This window comes from Varanus komodoensis, unplaced genomic scaffold (assembly GCF_004798865.1).
Source record: "Varanus komodoensis strain SLA01 unplaced genomic scaffold, ASM479886v1 scaffold12, whole genome shotgun sequence".
In the NCBI taxonomy this organism is placed as follows: Eukaryota; Metazoa; Chordata; class Lepidosauria; order Squamata; family Varanidae; genus Varanus; species Varanus komodoensis.
The window spans coordinates 30227694-30249667 of NW_025335349.1; the positions used below are offsets into that span (position 1 = coordinate 30227694).

General features: G+C 44.9%; 1 protein-coding gene across 1 annotated transcript in view; it reads left to right on the forward strand.

The window, feature by feature from the left end:
* The first annotated feature begins 349 nt into the window (after window positions 1-349).
* Window positions 350-21974, forward strand: part of RAB11FIP4 (RAB11 family interacting protein 4) — a 200137-nt gene continuing 178512 nt past the window's right edge. Inside the window, exon 1 of the mRNA XM_044422076.1 lies at window positions 350-502. Within this exon, the coding sequence (XP_044278011.1) occupies window positions 350-502 (153 nt within the window). The remainder of the gene's footprint in view (window positions 503-21974) is intronic.

A 21974-nucleotide genomic window follows, 5' to 3' on the forward strand; every position in this document is an offset into this window, starting at 1 on the left:
CTTGGCAGCCTGCGTCCCGTCAGTGGGTCTGCGCGCTGGTGGCCCCCACGCGGTTCTCTTCTCCCTGCCTTCTCTTTGATCGCGCGACCAGCTTCTCTTTGATGTGCATCCTGCCTCCTCTTCCCATTGTTTCCTTCTCCCGCGCCCTCCCCTCGGCTTGCCGCCTCTCCCCTCCTCCCTTTGCTGACGTCATTCGTTGGCTGCTCGGGCTGAAGGCGGCGGCGGCCACAAGAGCCGTGAGTAGAAGCCGGTCGCTCGCCCGCCCGCTCACCCACCCACGATCATGGCTGCTGCGCCGGGGAGGAAAAGCCTCTCGCCGGCGGCGTCCAGCTAATCCCCGAAGGGCACGATGGAGCCCGGCGGTGTCGGGGAGCCACCGAATTTGATGCAGTTCCTGCGGAAGCTGAAGGAGGTCTTCGACGTGTGTGATGAGGATGCCGACGGATTCATCCGGGTGGAGCACTTCGTCGCCCTGGGGCTGCAGTTTGGCCAGGGGGATGAGGTAAGGCGGGGGGCACGATCAGCAGCTGGAGGGAAGAGAGGGCAGGGGCGCCTCGCCTCTCCCGCGGCACCTCTGGTCTGGCTGGTGAGGGAGCCCAGCTATTCACGTACTGCCCTTTTAATCATATAGGGCATCTCAGTCTACAGAGACCTTTTTCTAAAGCGTCCCAAGCTTGGTATTCTGCAAGAAGGGTGCAGATCCCACCGTAAACTGTCAGACAGCATAGACTATGGGTGTGTATTTGTTTTAGAAATCTCATACAATACCAAGGATTAGCCCTGGATAAATATGTGGAATAATTACATAAATGTGAGCATGTGCAGAGTGCTTATCCTTTGCTGTGGTGGTTAGCACAGATTTGGGGTGGAGAAAGGAACGTGAAACCTTGGTGGCCCACAGTTTAGAAAGTAGAGATACCCTTGTTGGGATTGTTATATTTTTGGAGTTGGGTGGGCATGCCTGTAGCCATACACAACTACCACAAGGTAGACAGTATACATTCAAGATATCCAGATTCTAGATATCCAGATATAGATACTGCTATCCTAGAGAACCAAAGAAAATAACTCCAGAAAACAAATAGTAGCAAGTTTACTGTCAGCTCCACAGTACTGAATCTCCTGGAAGTAGAAAGTGTCTGTAATAAAAGGCATCTCCCAGTGCCAAAGAGCAGAAGGCCTTTGCCCAGGAGTCTGGAGTAGATTGGTGGGTGTCTCGGGAGCCCAACATTGGCCATCTCTGATTGCATAGTCAAAGGCTTCTAAATGACCTAGCAGATAAACGTATGGCCCTGAATCCTGCATGTGACAGCTACTCATGGCCAGGGAGTTGGTGTGCACAGCAGGGCACATTAAAGGACATAATTCTATGCACATTTGGAAAGAATGAAAGTCCTGCAGAGCCCAGCATCTCTCTCCCAGATTGGCTGGCTAGAGGGTTGCTTGGAGTTGTAGAACATTTTTCTGTCTAAACATGCTGCTTCCTCAAGCAGTCATCACAAGCTGAATGCTAGTTGTGGGAATAAGGCCTCTGACATCTAATTGGCTATATCATACGTTTTCTTATTCATCAAGTGCTCTTCGCTCCAGATATTGTCCCTGGGCAAACATTGCATTTTTCTTTTTCCACCAGCCCTACATTTGTAGTAAAGCACTGGACCACATATTTATAGCTCTCAACCACCATCCCCTGGACACTAGGAGAACTTACAGCTACGCATTTTCTTGCCTGTCTCACCAGTACTTTATTGCTTTCATTGGGTGGTTTTTCCCAATAATGTCAATATCTGCAGGGGTAACGCATTCATTCAAATGATTTGTATTATTACAAAACGCTTTCGCTAAAACAGCCTTACTGGCATTAGAGAGTGACATGCACTAAGGGGAGCTTGAGCTATTTCCATATAGGTTTAGCTGAAGACTGCATTTAATGGGAAGAGCTTCGATGTACTTGACGGGAATGTTTTCTCTGGAAGCAGTAGCATCCTTAAGGGATGTAGTTCCATGACAGCATGACAAGAACATATTGTAGAGCAAAGCCTTGAGCCATGAGACCACAAAATCATTATGCCGAATTAGTTAGCTCAAGTCAATGGAGTCATTCTAGAGCTAGTGGCTTGAAGAGTAAAACATTAAATTGCAATCTCTGGGTAATAAACTGAGCTGTGAGAATCTGGAATCACTGGTTTGACTATTATAATTTATTTTGGAGTTAAATGGAATAAACTGAATGGGATTTTGGATGTTGAATTGATGCACCAGAACTGGTCTGAGCAGTCATGATGTCTGCTGCTGTTTTGTTTGTTTGGTTGACTGGCTGGTTTACAATCCATGATCTTGCTTTTTTGAACTTAAAAGTGTTGATTCCCTTGGCTAAGAAAGAACAGCTTCAAATATAGATTAAGAATGTTACTGAAGAATGTTCAAGATTCACAGTTTGATCTTCCTCTTCTGATCCAAAGCTGCTCAGACTATTACTTGTCAAGCACTGCTTGCGTCAGTCTTGTGGAAGGAAATCCTTGTTGTTGAAGCACAAGTCAATAACTGCTCTTCAAGTGTATGAAAAGAGGTGGATGTGAATTCGCACCTAATAGATTGAACAATCATTAAGACTGTCCTTTGGGGGTGGGGGGGGAAGGTCAGCAAAGGAGGTGTTTTCATAACACATTTTGTAAATGCATGACTTTTTGACCTTGTTTGCAAAAAATGTCAATTCTTTCCCATCTCACCTGGTCAGACTAGAATTTTGGAGTAGAAATATGCTCAAAGAGCCATTCTCAGGCATTAGTTGCCTTTCCCTTAAAGAAAAAAATCCACATGGGAATGAACAATTGACCTGTTTCTTATATCAATAATTTGTCCCCAGCTGTATTCCTCTGTGGAGGGGAAAAGTCCACTTCTGAGCTCACACAAGGCTAAGATGATCAGATACAGAAACAGATGGGACTTCTGATGATGACAGATTTTGTGTAGATTCAACCTTTATGTACATGTTTCTGTTTGATCTAAAGGAACTCCACACAGAGGCTTACTTCAAGCAAAAGGTAAAATATATGTGAAGACACTTCTTGAAACTATCATACTGCCTATACATTTATAAATAAAAGCCATGTCCATTTTTTGTTCTTTATAACTCTAGGTCATCACAGCATAGCAGAGAGAGACTCCCTCATATTACAAAAGTGAAAATGAGCAAATTATTCATGGATCAAAGGAAACAGCTAAGAATTCAGAGCTGACAAACTTGTTAATGATAAAATTCCATAATGCTGATTTCCAGCTCTTAATATCTGTAAAATCAGTGACAGGGTGCAGAACCTAAGCATTTGTGACCTCAGAAGATGAATTGTGATCTCGTGAGCTGGGTGAGTTTTCTTTGATGTGGCGTTCCACACAGTGCCATTGATAAGAAAACCTCTCTCATGTCTGCCCACGGTACCGCCAACAAAAGAGGCATTAGAGAGCCGGTGTGGTGGTGGGAGTGTTGGACTGGGGACCTGAGAGATCTGGGTTGGAGTTCCCACTCAGCCATGAACTTCACTGGGTGACTTTGGTCCAGTCCTCACTCTCAGCTGAAGCTACCTTACAGGGTTGTTGTGAGGAAGATGTGGGGCTATGTAAGCTGTTCTGGGTTCCTCATGAGCAGGAAAAAGCTAGATTATAACTGCAGTGTAGTAGCAATAATAATTTGGAGTGGGATTTCTTGGGATAAAGTGAGTTCACATGAGTGTAAGCAGTCCTGCAGGAAATGCTGCACTACTGCTAACGGCCTATATAACACAGACTGTATAAACACTCTAAATCATGACTGTAAAATCACGAATATGCAATATACAATAAAGCCAGCCTCACACTAATTAAAGCGAATAGAGCATTGTCTATGTTCTAAGGGCTTGGACAAACAAAAACCTCTTTAGTTTGCTACCTAACAGTGATAGCAGTCTGAGAGGCTGCCGGAAAGGAGTTCCACGGTCAGTGTGCCATGGCCAAAATGGGCATGCTGAGCACGATAGCCCCACAGGCCACCTTGCTCAAGAATAGTGCAAGCAAAGCCTTCCTGGTTGATCTTAAATGCTGGGATAGTCAGTAATGGGTGATGTGGTCCTCCAAGCCCCTGAACTATTAAGGGCTTTATACTTAGGGCCAGCTGTGGAATGAAGCACTGGGCATTGAAGGGAAGATGTTATAGGCAGTGCTTTTTTTGTAAGAAAAACGGTGCCGGAACTCATGAAATTATTTACCTTTCGCACGTAGTCAATCACTGTACACACACCCACACACGTCAGTTGTGTAATGAAACATAATGGTCACTGCCCGCAGTAAGCACTCAGCGCGTGACCACATGACCAATCACAAGCCGAGCAGCGCCATCACAACCAGCGCGGACGAAGTACGCATGCATCGGACTCAACATACAAGCAGCCCGCATGCACCATTTTAATAATTTTGCCACCGAGCTGCTACGCTCGACAGGGCAATTCAAATCCACGTGGACCAAACATCAAATTTTCAAAGGTTACTTTTAAAACTTGGAAAATCTGTTGAAAAAAAGGTGCCGGAACTCCGTTCCGGTGTGTTCTATGACAAAAAAAGCACTGGTTATAGGAATGGGACAATGCTTCTTTCAGGAGTTAAATAGAAGTCCACCAAGTGTGGTCCTGCCCTATCACTTCTGCAGTGTGATATGGAAAAAAGTCCTCTTGGGGAATGTTGGTTTGTAGCTCTTAAAATAGAAGAACAACCCCAGTGCAGACCATGGAATCATTGTGAGTTCCTAAAGGGTCCCTATGTATATTTTAAACTCTGAAAAGGAGGACGCCAAGTCTAGCCTAAAAGGATTAAAAGTTGAGTTCTTTATGAAATTTGAGGTGCACCAAAATTAACCTGCAGTTTATCAAAGGATGCCAACAGGCATGGATCCATGTAACTAATGAAATTGATTTTTTTTCTTTTAAAGTAATGTGATGTACCTTAGGAAGCAAATGGAATTTAAGTTCTAGAATTGGTTTCAGTTAGGAGTGGAAGTGTTTGTCTAGAGTGGAAAGTATTTAAAAGCCTATTTTCGATAAGCACATGAAGAGAAAGGTAATAAAAACTATTTTAAAGAGCTGTTATGGTCTGTCTGTTGCCAGATGCAAAAGAGCAAAGAGACTCCTATATCTTGAATAGCTGGAAATGACAGGTGTGGTTTGTTTCATAATGCACAGATCAAAATGCTGTACCTGCACAAATTCCATCTTCTCTGCTATTCTATTGTGATTTACTAGATTGGTTTCAGTTTTGACAGTTATACTGTGCTCTTCTATGAGATATTAATGGTGACCTATAGTTAAAAATAGAACATTGCCGTAATTAAAAACTGAATAGCAATAAAAGCAGCAACCGTATTGAAAAGACTGAAAAAAGCAAGAGGGACACCAAAAAAATCAAACACAAGGATAACGATCTAGAAAAGTCTTTGCTCCTGATCTCAAAGCAAGCAGTAAAGCGGTTAGGATGACCTGGCAAAGGTGCCACAATGGATTCCACAGTTGAAATGGAGCCATCCCATGTGCCTACCCACCCTATTTCTCACCGTGGATGGGGCAGAAGAGTCAGAACACCCTGCCCCAAATTGACCCCTGGCAACATGCAACCTTCAAATGAAAAGGCCGTGCCTTGAAAGCTGGTTCATTCTCTTTGGTATGACAAATCAGGGGGAACTGAATTGTAGTGCAACTCTCAGTTTGCATGTGAGTGTTTGCGTTCTGAGCATTTTTCTGCAACAGTTTTAGATACCCTGGTTTGCACCTTGTGGATTGCATGGCACAGCCAACTGTGCAGAAAAACCACTTGTGCAGCCCAGTAGGTGGAGTAGGTGAGTATGTGTGGGAAGGAGAAATATCTAGTTTCTGTTGTGTGGATCGGTTTCTATGGAGGGAAGGGAAGGCAATCGCTTACGAGGGGGGAAAAGATCACCATTGGTGCTTTCAGTCTCTGCAAGCAACACAGAACAAGTATCTGCCCAATTTAATACATATTTCGACAGATTGTTGTGTACTTTGCATCGTGGTTGTTCTTGCTCTGTTCACTTTATATCTGCTTAGGGAGCATGTGGGATTTCTGCTGCTGATGTTATGCCAAAGGGAAGCTTAGATGTTAATAGTTCCTTTTAACTTGGAACGCTGCAAATTTACATAGAGCTCAGGAGGGATTCAGCGCAGCGAGTTGAGTCAGGCCCTACCTGAAAATAAGAGTAGACAACTCTGTTCTACTGGAGAATGTGGACTGAGCATATGTAATGGAAAATCAAAACGGCTGAAGTAAATATTACTACTTCAGTGGCTTCTCATAAAGCTGGTGGGTAGGCGATCCAGGGCAGATAAAAGGAAATATTTCACATAGTTCACAGTTAAACCATGGAATGTACTTCTGGGAAATGTACTGAAGGGCACCACTTTGGATGGTTTTAAAAGGAGATTGAACACATTCTTGGAGGAGGAGGAGGCTACTGGTGACTGCTAGTCTGATGGCTGTATAGTATCTTCAGTATCAGAAGCAAGTGTGTACACCATTTAGCTGGGGAACTTGGGTAGAAGGATGCTGTTGCCCTCATGGGATTCTGTGAGCAGCTAGTGGATTACTGTGATCCACTTGCTAGACTCTGGACCCTTGGGCTGATCCAGTATGGCTCCTTTGTTATGTTCAAAGAGCTTCATGGCCGGGTGGGGACTAGGACCCAAATCTCCCAAGTTCTAGTTGAATACTCTGACCACTACACCACTGGTGGCTTGCTTTTTGTTGCTTTAAATCGTAGGTACAGTTAAACATTTCTGCAAAAGTAGTCTTACTGCTGGCTCTTGGGATCCCTCTGTCTCACAAGGAGGCACTTATCACTCCCTGGTGCATCCAGCTGTTCCCATGTAGCCCTTGAAGGCATGAAGGCCTATCCAAAGTCCATATTAACATACTCCCCAGACACTTCTGGGATAAATTCTTTTGCATCTTCCAGTACTTAGACAACAGTGTTACAGCCGTTGAGACTAGTGAGATACCTGGAGCAAGGATCCAGTGTTGAAGTGGTCACGTGAGCCTGTTCCGGCATCTCTTCAGAGCCTTCAAACTGTATCAGCTGAAACTCCTCCAAGAAAACTGGACCAGGCGGTAGACTGAGTGCTTCACTGGATTCAGCTGCTGCAACACTAAGTCCCAGCAGATGGAAAACGTTCAATTCTGGACGTGTCTACCAATGTGTTCCTCAGGCCTCAGAAAGGTCTACACCAGGGGTCTCAAACTCGCGGCCCGCGGGCCAATTGCCAGGCTGGGCGGGGCACGGGGGAGGGGCCCTGCGGCCCTCAAAGCGCCGGCGGCACCCGGGCCGGCCTCTGCATGAGCGGCCCACCACCACCGCTTGATGCAGCCCAGCCTCACCCAGACTCTACTTCCAGCGGCCCCCAGGTAAGTTGAGTTTGAGACCCCTGGTCTACAGTGTCCTTAGAGCCAATGTGTAGTAGACCTGGACAAGCCCAACATTGTCCATTGGTGGCAGATTAGAGGACTGGATAAAGACAGTGAGATTCTTTGCTGTTCTCAGTGCCCTTAGGTACAGGCGTATACCAGAGTTTGCTCGCATCCTAGAAGGTTCCCGCCCTCCAATAGGCACTCCTATTTTGTTCATGGTTTTTGGCACGAGGGTGTTCCACAGAGCTGTACAAGCTCTACTGCAGAGAGGGCACTCAGGTGCAATTGTGTCAACTGTGCATTTCCACAGATTGACCCGGGCTTTGAGAGGACCATCACGGGGGGAAACCCTCTGGAGCCTTCTGGAAACCCTCTGAATGCACGAGCCTCTAGGGTGGACCATCTTAATAGGCTTTCCAAACCCATGGAGAAAGGAAAGTCACCATCAGGCTAAACCTTAACAGGCAAAGATCTGACCATAACAAGGGACTGAATCAAAGTCCCCACCTTCAGTCGCCATCCTTATGTCTGGTTGAAACCCTCTCCCCCAGCCTAGAGTGTGCCCCGCTACACGTGTTGCACCAATGATTAGCTTGAATATTTATGAGCAGCTCTGTCTAATAGAAAACTTTATGTGCATATTGGATAGCTAGTAATATGGAATGTTGGAGGGAGGGAGGGAGAGGCTCCAAAATATTCCGCATTGGCTCATTGCCCTGTAGGGTCAGCCTCAAATTGTAAGGTGCAGAATGATGACTAGCCTGCCCCCTCCTGTATCACCACTGCGTTTCATCCACTATGACAGTGCAGGATGGCTTCTGATTGCCTGTCAACTTCTAAGCCAGGAAGTGTGTGAATACTCTGTTTGCAGACAATCAGTTAACGAAGGGATTATTTCTAGACTCACCAGCTGAGTAAACTTGCTAAGTACAATAGCAAGCAACAAGCAGGCTACAAGCCATTTACTGGAACACGGGCCTTTTAATAGCCTGGAGGCATGGGGAAGATGATTAATAGTAATAATTTTGCATCCCCAGAGATTACATTACTTGAAATTAAATGAACTGTTATCTGGTGCTGCTCATGTCTGGAACAGACAAGAATGGCAGACCAATCCAGAACAAATGGTGGTAGTAGCAATGAGATTATACAGATATGATGTAGTTCATCAGCCATGCTGACTGGGAGAGATGGGACTTGTAGTCAGAAATTGTCTGGAAGGTACCAGGATGCCTATCTCTAGTTTATAACAAAGACGACAACAGCCTTGCAGGGAAGCCAACAAACAGCGTGCCCTAATAGAGGGGATGCTGTGATGATGCCATGGCAGAGCCATGCGATGCAGGAGGGCTCCTGTGGGAAACACCCACAACATGCCATGGTGGAGTTCTCCATAGCCCAGGATTCAGGTGGCTCAGGTGAGCCTAAAGCTTGTGCAGCAGCATCCAGTGTAACTGCCTTGGGAGGGTTCTGTGCCACTAGCGAAGGCAGAAGGAGTGCAGGGGCAAAGGTCACGATAATGTTTCTCCCATCCTGCAAAACATTTAGATGGCTGATTTTGTCTAAGTTTTTGCCCCAGGTTGCAAGGAGAGCAAGCTAAGGTTCCACAGGGATAGAGCGTAGTCCTCCCCGCCCTGCCCTGCCCTGCCCTCTGGAATGACCACGAAACACTGGCTTTGAGGTCAGACCAACATCAGAGCTTCAGCTCATGTAGAAAAAAACGCTGCCTGCAAAGGCTGATGAGTGGCCTTTGGAGGCTGGGGTGCCACTCAGACCTTGGAGCATGTTTTTGAGGGGAAAGCTGGGCAGGGAAGTTTCCTGTGTCAATGGGGATTCTGATTAATTGCAGCTTTTTCTGGGCGAGGCTTCATAAGAGCTCTCCATGGTGCTGAATTTGATCCCCAAAACAGGTTTGCCACCATAGAGCACCATGGGAGCTCCTTTAAAGCTCAAATAGAAGTTGTAATGAATAAAGAGACGCACTGACATAGGAGTTATCGGCCTCCCCTCAAGCTGGGTCTCCAACCACCCTGGTGATCATCTTCATTGCAGCTAGTGGCCATGTGGTTGCACTAAGTAACTAAGAGGCATTTCGACATTTTAGAATGGGGGAAATTGCACAGAAGCTGGGAAACCACAAAAGAAAGGGAAAGAGAGCATGGCCATTTGGGGTCCCAGGAGGGCTAGATTTGAACCCCGCCCCCAGGCTTAAGGTTCTGTATCCTTGTTTGAAATGCATTGATCAGACAGGGAGTCAGGTCTGTGTTCCTCTGTCAGGAACCTAGGTCTGCGAATGAAAGGAAGAGAGGAGAAGTGAGTAAAAGTAGGTGCAACTCCATGTCTTGTTTTATCAGTGTTTCTAAAGATACATGTTTCTCTTCTGGATCCACAGCTTGGTAAGCCTACTCTCAAGGGAGGTTTGCCTAGCTTTATTTAATTATTTTTTATTAGAGTTATATCCTGCCTTTTTTGCTTTTAAAGAACTCAAAGGGACTTATGCCACCCCCTGCTCTCAGTCTTAACCCCACAACAACAACCCTGTGATTGGCTCAGCCACCCAGTTGGCTACATGACTGAGTGGAGACTAGAACCCAGATCACCTGAGTCCCAATCCTGTGCTCTTAACCACTCCTCTACACTGACTCTCCAGCTTTACTCCTTCCAAAAAGTCACGACAGGACCATCTCTTTTCTGTGGCTTTTGGGCTAGGTTGATTATTTGCTTTGCTGCTGCACTTTTATGAGGGTGTGCTGGGTTTTACTGATGTCCTTGGTTTATGGGTTCTGTTAATGTTTCCCAATGCATTTAAAAGAACAGTTTAAAATACCTTGGAAATTGGAAAGACCTGAAAGCTAGGCAGCAATTCAAAGAACTAAATGCAAGCCATTGTTTTGTTGAGGGTTGTTCCTGTGGAAATAAGTATTTTGGTCCAGAGTCTGATGCCAGGAGTCTCAAGAGCAGAGTACTCTGTGATTATGGGTCAAAAAATCACAAAAACTTATATCTGTATACTGATGCTATGTCTCTGGCATGTGGTCCATTTAATTTGCTCTGTACAGGCAAAACTAAAACGGTGGAGATGAAAATGCAAATCAAACTGATTGGTTTCCTAATTGATATTGAAACTTGGCCAGACTTGATGGGGCACAGCCCTTTCCTCTGCTATGTGGGCTGTGTTTTTATAAGAGAGTGAGAGAGAATAGCAAAAGTTGTGTTTGCATATTGCTGATTGCTGCTCTGTGTAGAGAAGGTACAGTCTCCGCAGAGGCACAGAGATGATTTTCAGCTCAAAAAATGCCCTCCCCAATCTGATCTGTCTAGAGGGGAAAATATGCAGTGGCTCCTTGCCCTTTTTCAGGTGAAAAATCACTGGGAGAAGAGTGAATTACATGGGCAAATGATGAGAAGGGAAAAGGTTAAGCATCTCGTTACTCAATGTTTTTCTGCACTTGATTGCATATTCCCAGGCTGCTTTGCACTTTTCTTAAAAAAGAAAATAACGTCTCAATGTGAAGGGGAAGATGTGGGATTTTGTCATGTCTGTTTTCCTAAATTGGCTTTGAATTGGAGCTGTCCACAGGCTAGTGCTGAAGGCAGAACGCTAAAGAATATTTTTGACTTTGGTAATGGATTTTGAGTGATTTCATCAACAAATTTTGACTGTTGATTTATAAACTGTATATTATGAATGCTTTGTAAAGGATGCATAAAACACTAATATTCTAGCTGCTGAATAATTGAGTACAAGGTGAAATTTACATAATCTGTTGATAGTTCCAATTGAGTATATTGAATCTCTAATCTCAATCTGAATTGAGTCTCCACATAGTAGCAGGCAAGCAGCCATCAGCTCACCTGGCGATGTGTGTATAGATGTGCATGTGGATTTTAAGGCATGGGCTGCATCTGGATTTATGATGGATCAATAGTGCTGGTAGCAGTGGACTTCCTTGTCCTTTTCCTCTGTGAGCAGCCCCTCCAACTCTCTGAAAATGCCACAGAGGGAATCAGGATGGAGTGAGCTGTGATGTGGGGCAGGCAGGGAGATCTTTAAAATCAGGTGGAGGGTTCTGCTGTGAGCAGAGCTCTTCCTCTTATGGGAGGTTCCTTCATCTTCATCTGGTGAAAGGCAGAATGTAGGTTCAGTCCATGGCTTCTTGGATTCCGCATGAGATAAACGAGTGTTTGGGGGAAAATAGACATGGCAGTTTTTGTCATTTACAGAAGCATTATCTGCAAGGAATATAGGGGGATGACTGTCCTCTTTGGCACACCAAAGGTTTGGTTGGTGCACCCCTTTAACTCACAGATTCTGTAAGAAACTAAATGCTTCTGGCTGAAGTTTTAGATTTGTGGGGCAAATATGAATAAAATGCAGAGTTCCATTGAACTCAGTTGAGTTTACTATTGAACAGGATTGCATATACATTGGTACCTTGGCGCACGAACGCCTTGGGTCACGAACAAAAATTTCATGAAAATTTTGACTTGGGTCACGAACTCCACTTTGGGTGGCAACTAAGATTGCAGCCATCTCCCCTCACCCCCAAGTGGGGAGATGGCTATGATTGCAGTCGCGTTCATGCAGGGAAGATGTGCGTTATTGCGGTTGTGCTGTGCTGCACCCGCCTTTCCTGTAGGAGCACACCCATGTTCACGCACATCTTCCCTGCATGAACGCAACTGTGATCCTGGCCATCTCCCCACTCGGGGGTGGGGATGGGGAGATGGCTGCGATCGTGCTGGTTGTGGGGGGGGGGGGATGGCCAAGATTGTGCCCATCTTTCCTGCAAGAGCACACCCATGCCAGGGTTTCTTTGAGAAGCACCACCCCAACATAAATGTAATGAACAGTGTTGAATCTGATGAACAATAACATGATCTCTCATTTCCGGAGGGTTATGCAGCGCAGGAAAAAACAAGTGACTATAGACAGATTTTTCACCAAAATTGACCCACAGCTAAGAGACAAAGAAAGGAAACCCCTGAAAGAGGTTCTCCCCAATGTCCCCTAGGTTAATCTCCCCACCACCTAGGTTAGTGTTCTCCACTGTACTGTACAGTACTTTGTCACTTTGTTGTTCTTTGTCACTTTGTTTCAAAATTTCTGATAAAAAAATAGTTACAGAACGGATTAACCTTATTTACATTGAACCTTATGGGGAAATTTGACTTGGCTTACGACCAATTTGGGTCACAGCCAGAGTTGTGGAACGGATTAAGTTCGTGAGCCAAGGTACCACTGTATAATGAATTCACTTCATATGTATTAAATAGGTTAGACATTTCTCCCTTCAAACTACGAGCAATGAGGCTGAAGGGCAGAGGGCAGGTTATATATATCCTTGAGTATAATTCCAAAATTCATTAAAACAACGAATTTTATTTGCCATTGTCATATAAAAAAAAAGAATGATAGTTGTTGACCTCAGCATGTATGTTCATTCTCATCATGACCCAGTGGGCTGTGGTCCTCAATAGAAGCCATCTCAACTCTGTTGAGTGGAAAAATCTTTGCTCATGGCAAAGCACTTGCTGCTTTTACCAAGGTGAAAACAAAAATAACTTCGTAAGGTCCCCTGGGGTGGTTAGAAGAGTATGGAATGGTCAAGACGAAGGCATGGCTGCTGAACGCTTCCCAATCATATTAATGCACAGTTTGTGGTTCAGCATATGTTCACATCCACCAAATCTACTGCTAGTACTTACCCTAGGAACAGCCTAGTAATTATAAGCTAGGGTTAAACCCAGTGAAAAGCTAAAGCATTGACCAATCTTCGTTTACTGCAATAAGGATTGTCCCTTAGACATCTTTCAGGAGCTACAAGAGATGCTCTGTCTTCAGCTGAACAGAAAATGGAAGAATGCCCTTATTCTATTCTGTGGGGGCTAGGTCATGAAATTGCTGGGGTTAAGGCTTTGTTCGTTTGCATCATAGTGGCAGTATTTTATATGTTGGCTTCTTTCTTTTATGTTTGACAGTATTCAAGCACATTAATTCATTTTCTTCACTGATACATTTCTGGGAGATCTTTAGAAATGTTGTTCCTTCAGATGTTTCGATTTCTCCTGCTTATGAATTTTTTCTCCTCTTCTGATAAGCTCCAGAAAGCTATTATGCAGATCTGCTACAACTAAATATGCAATCTTGTATAATTAAGATTTCTGGTAAATGGTGACTGCAAGTAAGGGCTTATTTCATATCTAGGCTGCATTCTCAGCTTTGCACAGTAGAATAATCTGCAGCCAACACTTTGGGATGACAAGGATGGTTTTAAAAAATCTCATTCTATGTTTAGCAAAGTAAAATGCATTCATGATTCTGTCTTGGCTGACTCACTTTATCTCATGATAAGGTTGCTTGTGTTTTGTAAGCATTTAAAATAGATTAAAGAAATTCATCTTAATTTCTAGCCAATAAAACATAACATCAGCAATTGTTGTGGATAAAGGAGCAGGGGCAAGCAGGAAAGAATGCAAAAGTTTCCAGAATGAAGAGGTTTGTATTTGTCCTAGAGGTCTTGGGCTTCCCAAGGGAGGGAATTCCACAAGGGGTAGTGCAATGGAGATAGCCCTGCCTCTACCCCACTGGAGGCTTGTTATTTTGCATTTGTATCCTGTCTCTTGTCTCTAAAGTAGGGGTGGGTAATCTGCCTCCACAGGACCACATGCACCCCTTGGTCTAATTGTAAAAGTCTTTTGCACATGCCCACTGCTCTGTCTGGTGCAATATGTGCCTTTCCCAGCAGGCCAGTCAACAGGGAGATGATGTCTCCTACACACTCTTTTCACTTTGATCCTGCCCACTGTGGGTGTAGCCCTAACCACTGCTGGATATGCAGCCCCCCAACCAATTACTCCCACGGGAATGCAGCCCTCAGCGGATCAAAAGTTTTCTCATCCTTGCACCAAAAGAATCATTAGGACATCAGATCACAGGCAAAACAATGGATTGATAAAAACATCAATGATCAGTAATAAAAATCTAATAAAACACAGACTGTTAAAATACTACAAAACAGTGCACCAGCTTGTGATGCAAGGGGACGGAGCGCAAAAGAGAATGTACGGGGAGACACCTGTGCTTTAAACAAAGAGTTAACTGTGATGTCCAGTCATTGATGAAACTGCATAGCCTCTCTTCTTTTAGCATAGCCAAATGCAAAGAGATATGCTTCCATGCTGGTTGGTCATGTAGGGCAGGCTTCCTTGCACCTTGCTTTCTCTCTTGCTATATTTAGATGTTTCTCGTGGCTTCCAGAATTCTACACAACGGTCTATTTTGCCTGCTTCAGCTTCGTTGAGCAGAACATTGTAAGTAAACCAACAGGAAGATTCAAAAGATGCTACACTTGAGCTACAGTAAGAAAAAAGGATCTGTGACTGTCCGTGCAGCATGACTGTGAAGCCTAGGTGCCTGAAACGTGGCATCCATACTAAAATGACCGTAGGGGTATGTACCTCAGTGTTATTTTGTTTTAAAGCGCATTAATTAATTTAAATATGTACAGGTGATTGAAACCTGTAGTAACAACTTCAGCCATGAAGGACAGTTTTCTCTAACCAGTGCATAGTTTTGCAGTTTGAAGCAAGAGGAGATTAGTAGACTGAGGGACAGAGTTACATGCCTATCCTTTGCATGTTGGGGCAACCTTCAACGGGGAATGAGGTGGAAAGACGTATTCTTTGGGGGACTACAGGTTTGTATCATGGCGGAGACTGTGGCTGGAAGTGCTACCAGGCAAGAATTTGTCATAATGGTACATGCACAGCATAATAAACCACGGTGGCTAATAAGCCTGGAGAAGCTCGTTAACCACTCTGGCTGGGTTCCAACAATGCAACAAGCCAGACCCAGCTTATAAGCCAGCATGTTATGTGAACCCTGTCAATGGGCAGGTTTGGGTGACACTTTAAGCCTAGGGTGGCTATGCACCCACTCTGGGCTTGAAGTTGCCTGGGGTCGTCACTCTTCTTGATAAAAAATTAGCTACATGAGGGACCCTGTAGAACCCCTTTCCTTTCCTTTCCCCTTCCCGCCTCAGTCTTCCCACTGGCATCGCAAGGGGCACCGCACAGGAGCACTGCAAGAAACAAAGTGAGGATGACCACTACTCCAGGCTGCCCAGCTGATACTTCTGAGCAGCTATTCCAGGCTTCCCTCCCTGCACAAGTCTCCCCTGAGCAGTGGTGGCCAGCGGAGGCCAGCTTCGAGCTGCTAGAGCCCTTCCTCTGGCTGTGCACAGCGGGTGTTCCCCTGAGTAGTGGCAGCGTGCAGCAAGGGGCGTGCGTAGGAAGCACTTTCCCTGTGGGCCTATTTCAGGTAGTCCTGGAGGAAAACACTTCAGCCCTACCAAGGGGAGGTGGGGAGGCAGGCACACATGCGGCGAAGAGCAGGAGAATGTGGCAGAGAAGGATGTGGAACTTTCCGGGTCTGTGCAGCAGTAGGCTGGGGGGAAAGTGACACCCCCACCCTACTCCCCGGATAAGGCTAGCGGAGCAGGTGCCTTTGCATCATTGCTGCCACCCCAGTCCTTTTGGCTGGGGCAGCAGGGGTGGTGGGATTCAGCTGCTCAGCCTTGCTTCCACGCAAGGAAGGGAGGCCAAGTCGAGGCTCCCCTGCTGTTTGCTGCCTCCCCGAGCCCTGAAGGGCTGAATGGGGAGCATGCTCTGGACCCCAGCAGCCTCACCTGTTCTGCTGCAGAGGCCAAGGGAGATGCCCAGCGTCCTCAGGGGAGCAGGGGAGCAACCAGAGCCTCTTGGCTAGGGCTGCAACTTTTCTGCTGCTTTCACCAAGGGGCTGTATTATATTTTGGCTTGACTGTTGTGTGTCCAGGTTTCAGTGACCCAACAGGACATGGGAAGTATATGAAACCCTGCAAAAAGGTGTGGCTTCTCGGGATGGCTTGTAAGCTGCTCCCTGGGAAGCACAGCAGGCTCAAATGACATGCTAAACCACCCTCACCGTGGCTCAACATGCTGTGTGAGTCCAGTCACAGGGTCCAGTTCTGTCACCTGCATCCATTTGATCAAGACAGAGAAGCCTTCCAGCAAAAGGCTACAGAAACCCACACGAAGCAGGGTCTTCCCACTGTTTAATTATTCCATTTCTACACCACCCATCAACTTACCAGCTCCTTGGGCAGTTTACAAGATCACAGGAAGTTCTGTGGATTGCACAGCTTCTGATATTGCTGCACGACTGCCAGTTGGTATAAAAAGCTTTGTCGACCCAAGCAGAGGAAGGAGCGAATGATTAGAGAGATGAATGATAACAAGACATGTCAGACACAATTGTTGGCCATGTAATATATGATTTTACAAGAGCAGTGTGGCTGTAAATAGAAAGCACTGGAGCAATGCACAATGCCATACATCTCTCTTAGTTTCTATTTGAAATATAATTAAAGGCTGCCACTTGAGAGTAAGCAGAGAAGATTGGATTCCCCCCCAGCTGATTTTTTTCCCCAGCTTTACTTAAAGCACAGCAATAAACCTAAACCCCAAGAAGTGATCTTCAGTGCAATCCTATGCAATCTTAACTCATAAACTCAAGGTGGCTGGAGTGTTGGACTAGACTTGGGAGATCTGGGTTCTAGTGCTTGCTTGGTCTTGATACTAGATATCTTTGGGCCAGTCACTCTCTCTTACCACTTTGACTTCCTTGCAAAAAGGGAAAAAGGTGGTGCCATTAGCTGGTCTCTTTCTTCCTCTGCTCCCAAGCATAGCAAGACAAAACACTTCTAACTGTGGTCATTATTCTGTCAATCTGTCCTGCTGTCAATCTGGCCCTGTGGTACGAAAGAGGAGTATTTCAGAAGTCACCAGGGAAATTCGAATACTGGCCATTAGGGAAATGCTGTTTAAGGATAAGAAATTGATTCCAAACTGAATCCCTCTCCCCTCTTCCCAACAAAAAGGAGTTGGCTGCACCTTTGGGATGCTTCATGCTGCTTGTGGGCCAATTGGTGGGAACATCTGATGCTACTTGTTGGTTTGCCCTTTTGATCTGATCTACACTTGTTCAACAGGGTTTATCACAAAACCAGATGTGGTCTAGTTCTCCCTGGCTCCTTGGCCTATCACTGGACCTGCTCACTTTGGCATTTCAGTAAAGAATTCTGATCTTGGCACCTCTTCCAGTTATAATTCAGATTGAGGAAACAATCATGAAAAGGCTGTCGTGTAGGAGAAGTGGGTCTAATCCCTACAGATATGCATAAACATAATAATAAATGAAATCAAAGTAGGCAGCTAAGCTGGGTTTTCTGCAACATTCATAGTAACATACTAAACAGAAGTGAGCAGAGGGGATACCTGAGGCTTGTGCGTATGTTGTTTTCTTGTCTCTTGGTTGTAGTTTTGAGACAGACCTGCTGAGCTTACTTGCAGGTAGCCCAAACAGGGCTTTGCCTTCACTGGCTTGACCATCAGGGTTCCATCCCAAGAATGTTCAGTGAAGGATTTTGCTCTTCCGAGTATCACCACTCTATCCTTACATCCTTTGGATGATATTTTGCAGATTACTATAACTTTTCTAGGGAGACTAGATTTAGCACAGGAGAACAGAGCTTTATGTGCAGAAAGAGGAGTTCCAGCACACTGATGCAACTTTTCTTGTGACAAGTTGCAAGCCTCGTGCACAGCAGCGAAAGGCAGAAGGCCACTGGGAACATCCTTGTCAATAAAATTGGATTTGGGGAGCATTGGCACCAGCTTAAGGCCTAACTGTGTTCTATATTAATTGTGTAGCGTGGAGTAGAGCTTAATAGCTTGATTTACTTCAGTATAACTGAGTGTGGCCCCAATTGAGATTGGGGCCAGCACATACCTGGGAAAGAGGATTAAATCCCCCTGACTTTTTTCCTCATGAAATTGCACCACAGCTTCTCTGGGTGGGGTGTGTTTGGTTTTGAAGAAAAATCTTTTTTCTTTTAAAAAAGAGAGTGAGTTTTAAAAAAATCTCCTCTTGGAAATTGCATGTGGAAGGAGGTTGAACTCTCCTTTCCAGGGCATGCTGGTCTCCATCTGGATTGGGACCGTGCCCAGATACTCTTAAGTTAAAAACTCTGTCCAGCTCTGCTATATGCTACCCAATCAACCTAGCGAACAGTATGGCCCTTCGGATGATCCGGCCTGGGATAGCTGGTCACTATGTGACTAACAGCACAACATTTGGCCAGGGCTGCTTCTGTGTAGCCTGAAGTGCCTGATCCTGCCTAATCTGGGAAGCTAAGCAGGGTCAGGCCTGGTCAGAATTGGGATGGGTGACTTGAGAGTATGATTCTATGATTATTGCTGTCAACTGCCTAGAGAGCCTTGGCTATGGGCAGTATAAAAATGTAATAATAATAATAATAATAATAATAATAATAATGCGGAGGAACGAGTTGTTCTGAATACTTTGCTTGGATGAACCAACTTCTTCTATCACACCCCTCTTAGCGACAAGCTTCTGACTCAGCTGAATCTCTGTTCAAATCATGGTACTTCTGAGAGATCTGTGGAGGTGAAGCAGGATTACCTTCATTGTAATCAGTACTGAATCTAGATTTTCCCAAAGCCTTGGGGCAGCGTTGGCACGTTCAGTGACTGCAGAAAGTGGCCACTGTGCTCTCTCTTTCCCAAAGATGACTGAGATGAGGGAAGAGGGAGGAGCTGAATGACTCAGAGGTCCATCTCCCAGTCACAGCAAGTGTTCTAGAGAGGTTGCCCAGTCATAGCACTTTGCAGGACAGGGAAGCTGAGTCTTGCATTAGGGTTTTCTAGACTCTCTTCTCTTGCTCTGGCTCATCTGAGCCAGAATGCTTTGAAGAACTTCGGGGGGCCAGTTGTTTCCATCCTGCTCTGCTATGCTTCCAGCCAATATGTCTTGCAACTTCACAGTCCCCTGTCCTAAGTCCATGCTTCCCTGTGCTCTTCCAGGCTAGTCCACTTAGGTACGCCAATGCTGTTTGCCTTTCATTGAACACACAACCACAGGGCTAGTGTTGTGGTTGCATGTGTGTAGTGAATCCCTTTTAGTTTCCTTCCCATCATAAATTCAACTTTGATGCTGCTTAGCACAAAAGCCCCTGTACTCTTCCTTCTGTAATGTGTTAGGTTCCTTACCAAAGGCCATCTCTATTGTTTTCCTACCAAACAGTATAAGGAGGTTGGTTATTTTTTTTAACAATAAGGTGCATAGTACAACCCCCAATTTTTCTGATGCTTGGCAGATTTCATCCCCTCAGAAAGGTCTTGTATGCCTAGAAATTTCATTTAGTTCTGTTAAAGTTACAGCAATGTTTTGATTTCCAGTGATAATCAATTGGAGGCATGAAGCTTCTAATTTTTAAATGTTGCTTCTCATGCAGCACTGAGGCAAATTGTGCTTTTACTGAAATGACTGAACACTCATTAGGCTGCTTTCCAAAAAATGGAGCTGGAATCTGAGGTAAATCTTGTTGGCTATGTACACCCTTGTTTCTGTACCACTTAAATTGCTGCTTGATCAGTTTAGCTTGATCAGATTTAGCAGGTGAAACGTCTGTGGATAGAAAAAGCTTCACTTGTTAAATTTTTGCCTGTCAGGCAGAAATGATAAAGGCACAGGTTCCCCTGCTGTGGGGGTGGGGGAGACAGCTGTATTTATAGCCCTGTTATCTTGGTGATGTTACCAATTGCAGGGAGTCCAAATCTGTGCAGGTATCACAGCTTTTAAAATGCCAACAGTTTATACTGGATTTATATAATAAAAGCTTTTGTGGGACAAAGGCTGCAAAACTAAATATATGTATTAGGCAGTAGGGTTGGTGATTAACAATTCTAATGGCTTTAAAGAATTTTTTAAAACCTGAAAGTGTTTTCCAGCAAAATCCATATGGCAGATATTTTTTCATATTTCCTTTCCTGTTGTTAAGCTGCATATGCATGCAGCTCCCTTCATATGTTTGCATGCATATTAATAGACTTGTTATTTGTCTGTTGGAAAACATGGCTGTGTTCAGTATTTATCCATCAAATAGCTAAATGCCTATTTTATCTAATTAAGCCATACAACAGCCTTCCCCAGCCTGGTGCCTTCCAGATGCATTGGACTTCAACTCTTCATTATACACAGCCAACATAGCATGATGCTAATGGGCAGCTTTTGTACAAATTTCATAAATAAATAAGCAAGCAAGCAAACATAGCCATTGGTCATGATAGCTAGAGATACCTGGGGCTTGTAGCCTGCAGCAAACTTCTCCTTATGACAGAGCATCGGTACTAGGGCAATCCGGCCTCTGTCCTCAAGCGCCCACTTACTGCCCACACTGGGCAATTCCTTCCTGTCACCATTAAGTTACACTTAATGTAACTTAATTTATTTAAAACCCATCTCTTCTTATGAAATAACTGGTCATTAGGCAGGAGACGAAACAGAACTGTGGTACCAAGAAACTAAACAAATGTATAATATATGTGACAACGGTATAATAGAGAATTAATGAGAAAGAATGTTGTTACTGCTTTTAAACTGAGTTTCAGTAGTTACTTTGACCACCAGTCAGTGTGAGTTGCCCCATTTCCTACCTCTAACTAACCTTAACCCAATTTCCCTATGAAGCTCCACCTCAGTAAGCTTAAAGGCCTGGCTATGAGGGCTTGCAAAGGAGACTCCTCTCTGGTCATGTCTGCCAACAGACTAGAACTTGCAGGCCGTTGTTCACCAGTCTTCCTTGAACCTTCAGTTTGGTCCAGAGCGGCTCCTGCCTTCCAAGCACCACCGCCTGCAGTCACTCAGACTTTAGCTCTTTCCTCCAAAGGCTGCTCCAGCAGCCTTGATCTCCTTGCTTGCAGCCCCTCCTCAGCTTCTGTCTCACATCCTCTCAGCTCAGCTTCCCAGTCTATGTTTTCTGGCTGTTGTTTCCTTCAGCCTTCCTGGACTTTCAGGAAGATGCTTCCTGGCTACTCTTCTTCAGGTAGCTTTCTACACTAACTCCACTTATAGACTTTCCATGGCTCCTTATATTCATTCTGGTCTGAACCCTCCAACCAAGTGGCTTGGTGAGGCCAGCTTTCTATCAGCCCATCTCTGTGTAGACGTAGGATCAATGGGCATCCTTAGAAAGTGTGGCTCTTGTCCAATCAGATGGTATAAATTTCATTCTGCCTTCCTAGCTACAAGGACAGAAACCTGCTTTGTTTTCAGCTCCTAGTAATAACAGTAACCACCCTTTTGCCAGAATAATGTAGTTTCATTAAAAATCTCCTTCGGCATAGCCCTCAAGTAAAGGGCATGTTTTCCTTCTGTCATTAGCTCATCCCATTCTTTTGTCATTGAAGCAGAATGTATCTATCAAACATTTACCTCAGTTTCTTCACAGAAAGGTTGCCATGAAAAGTTCAGATGACCTCTACCTCAGAGAAGGATTGTGGCCTCTCATCTAAATAGGGTGATATCTAAATAGGGTGACAATAAGATGACAAACTGTAGTCAATGGTATTCAGCTTTATGGGCAGGGAAGCTGGACTTCAGCTCTCATAGCTAGACAAGTTATTACTTATTA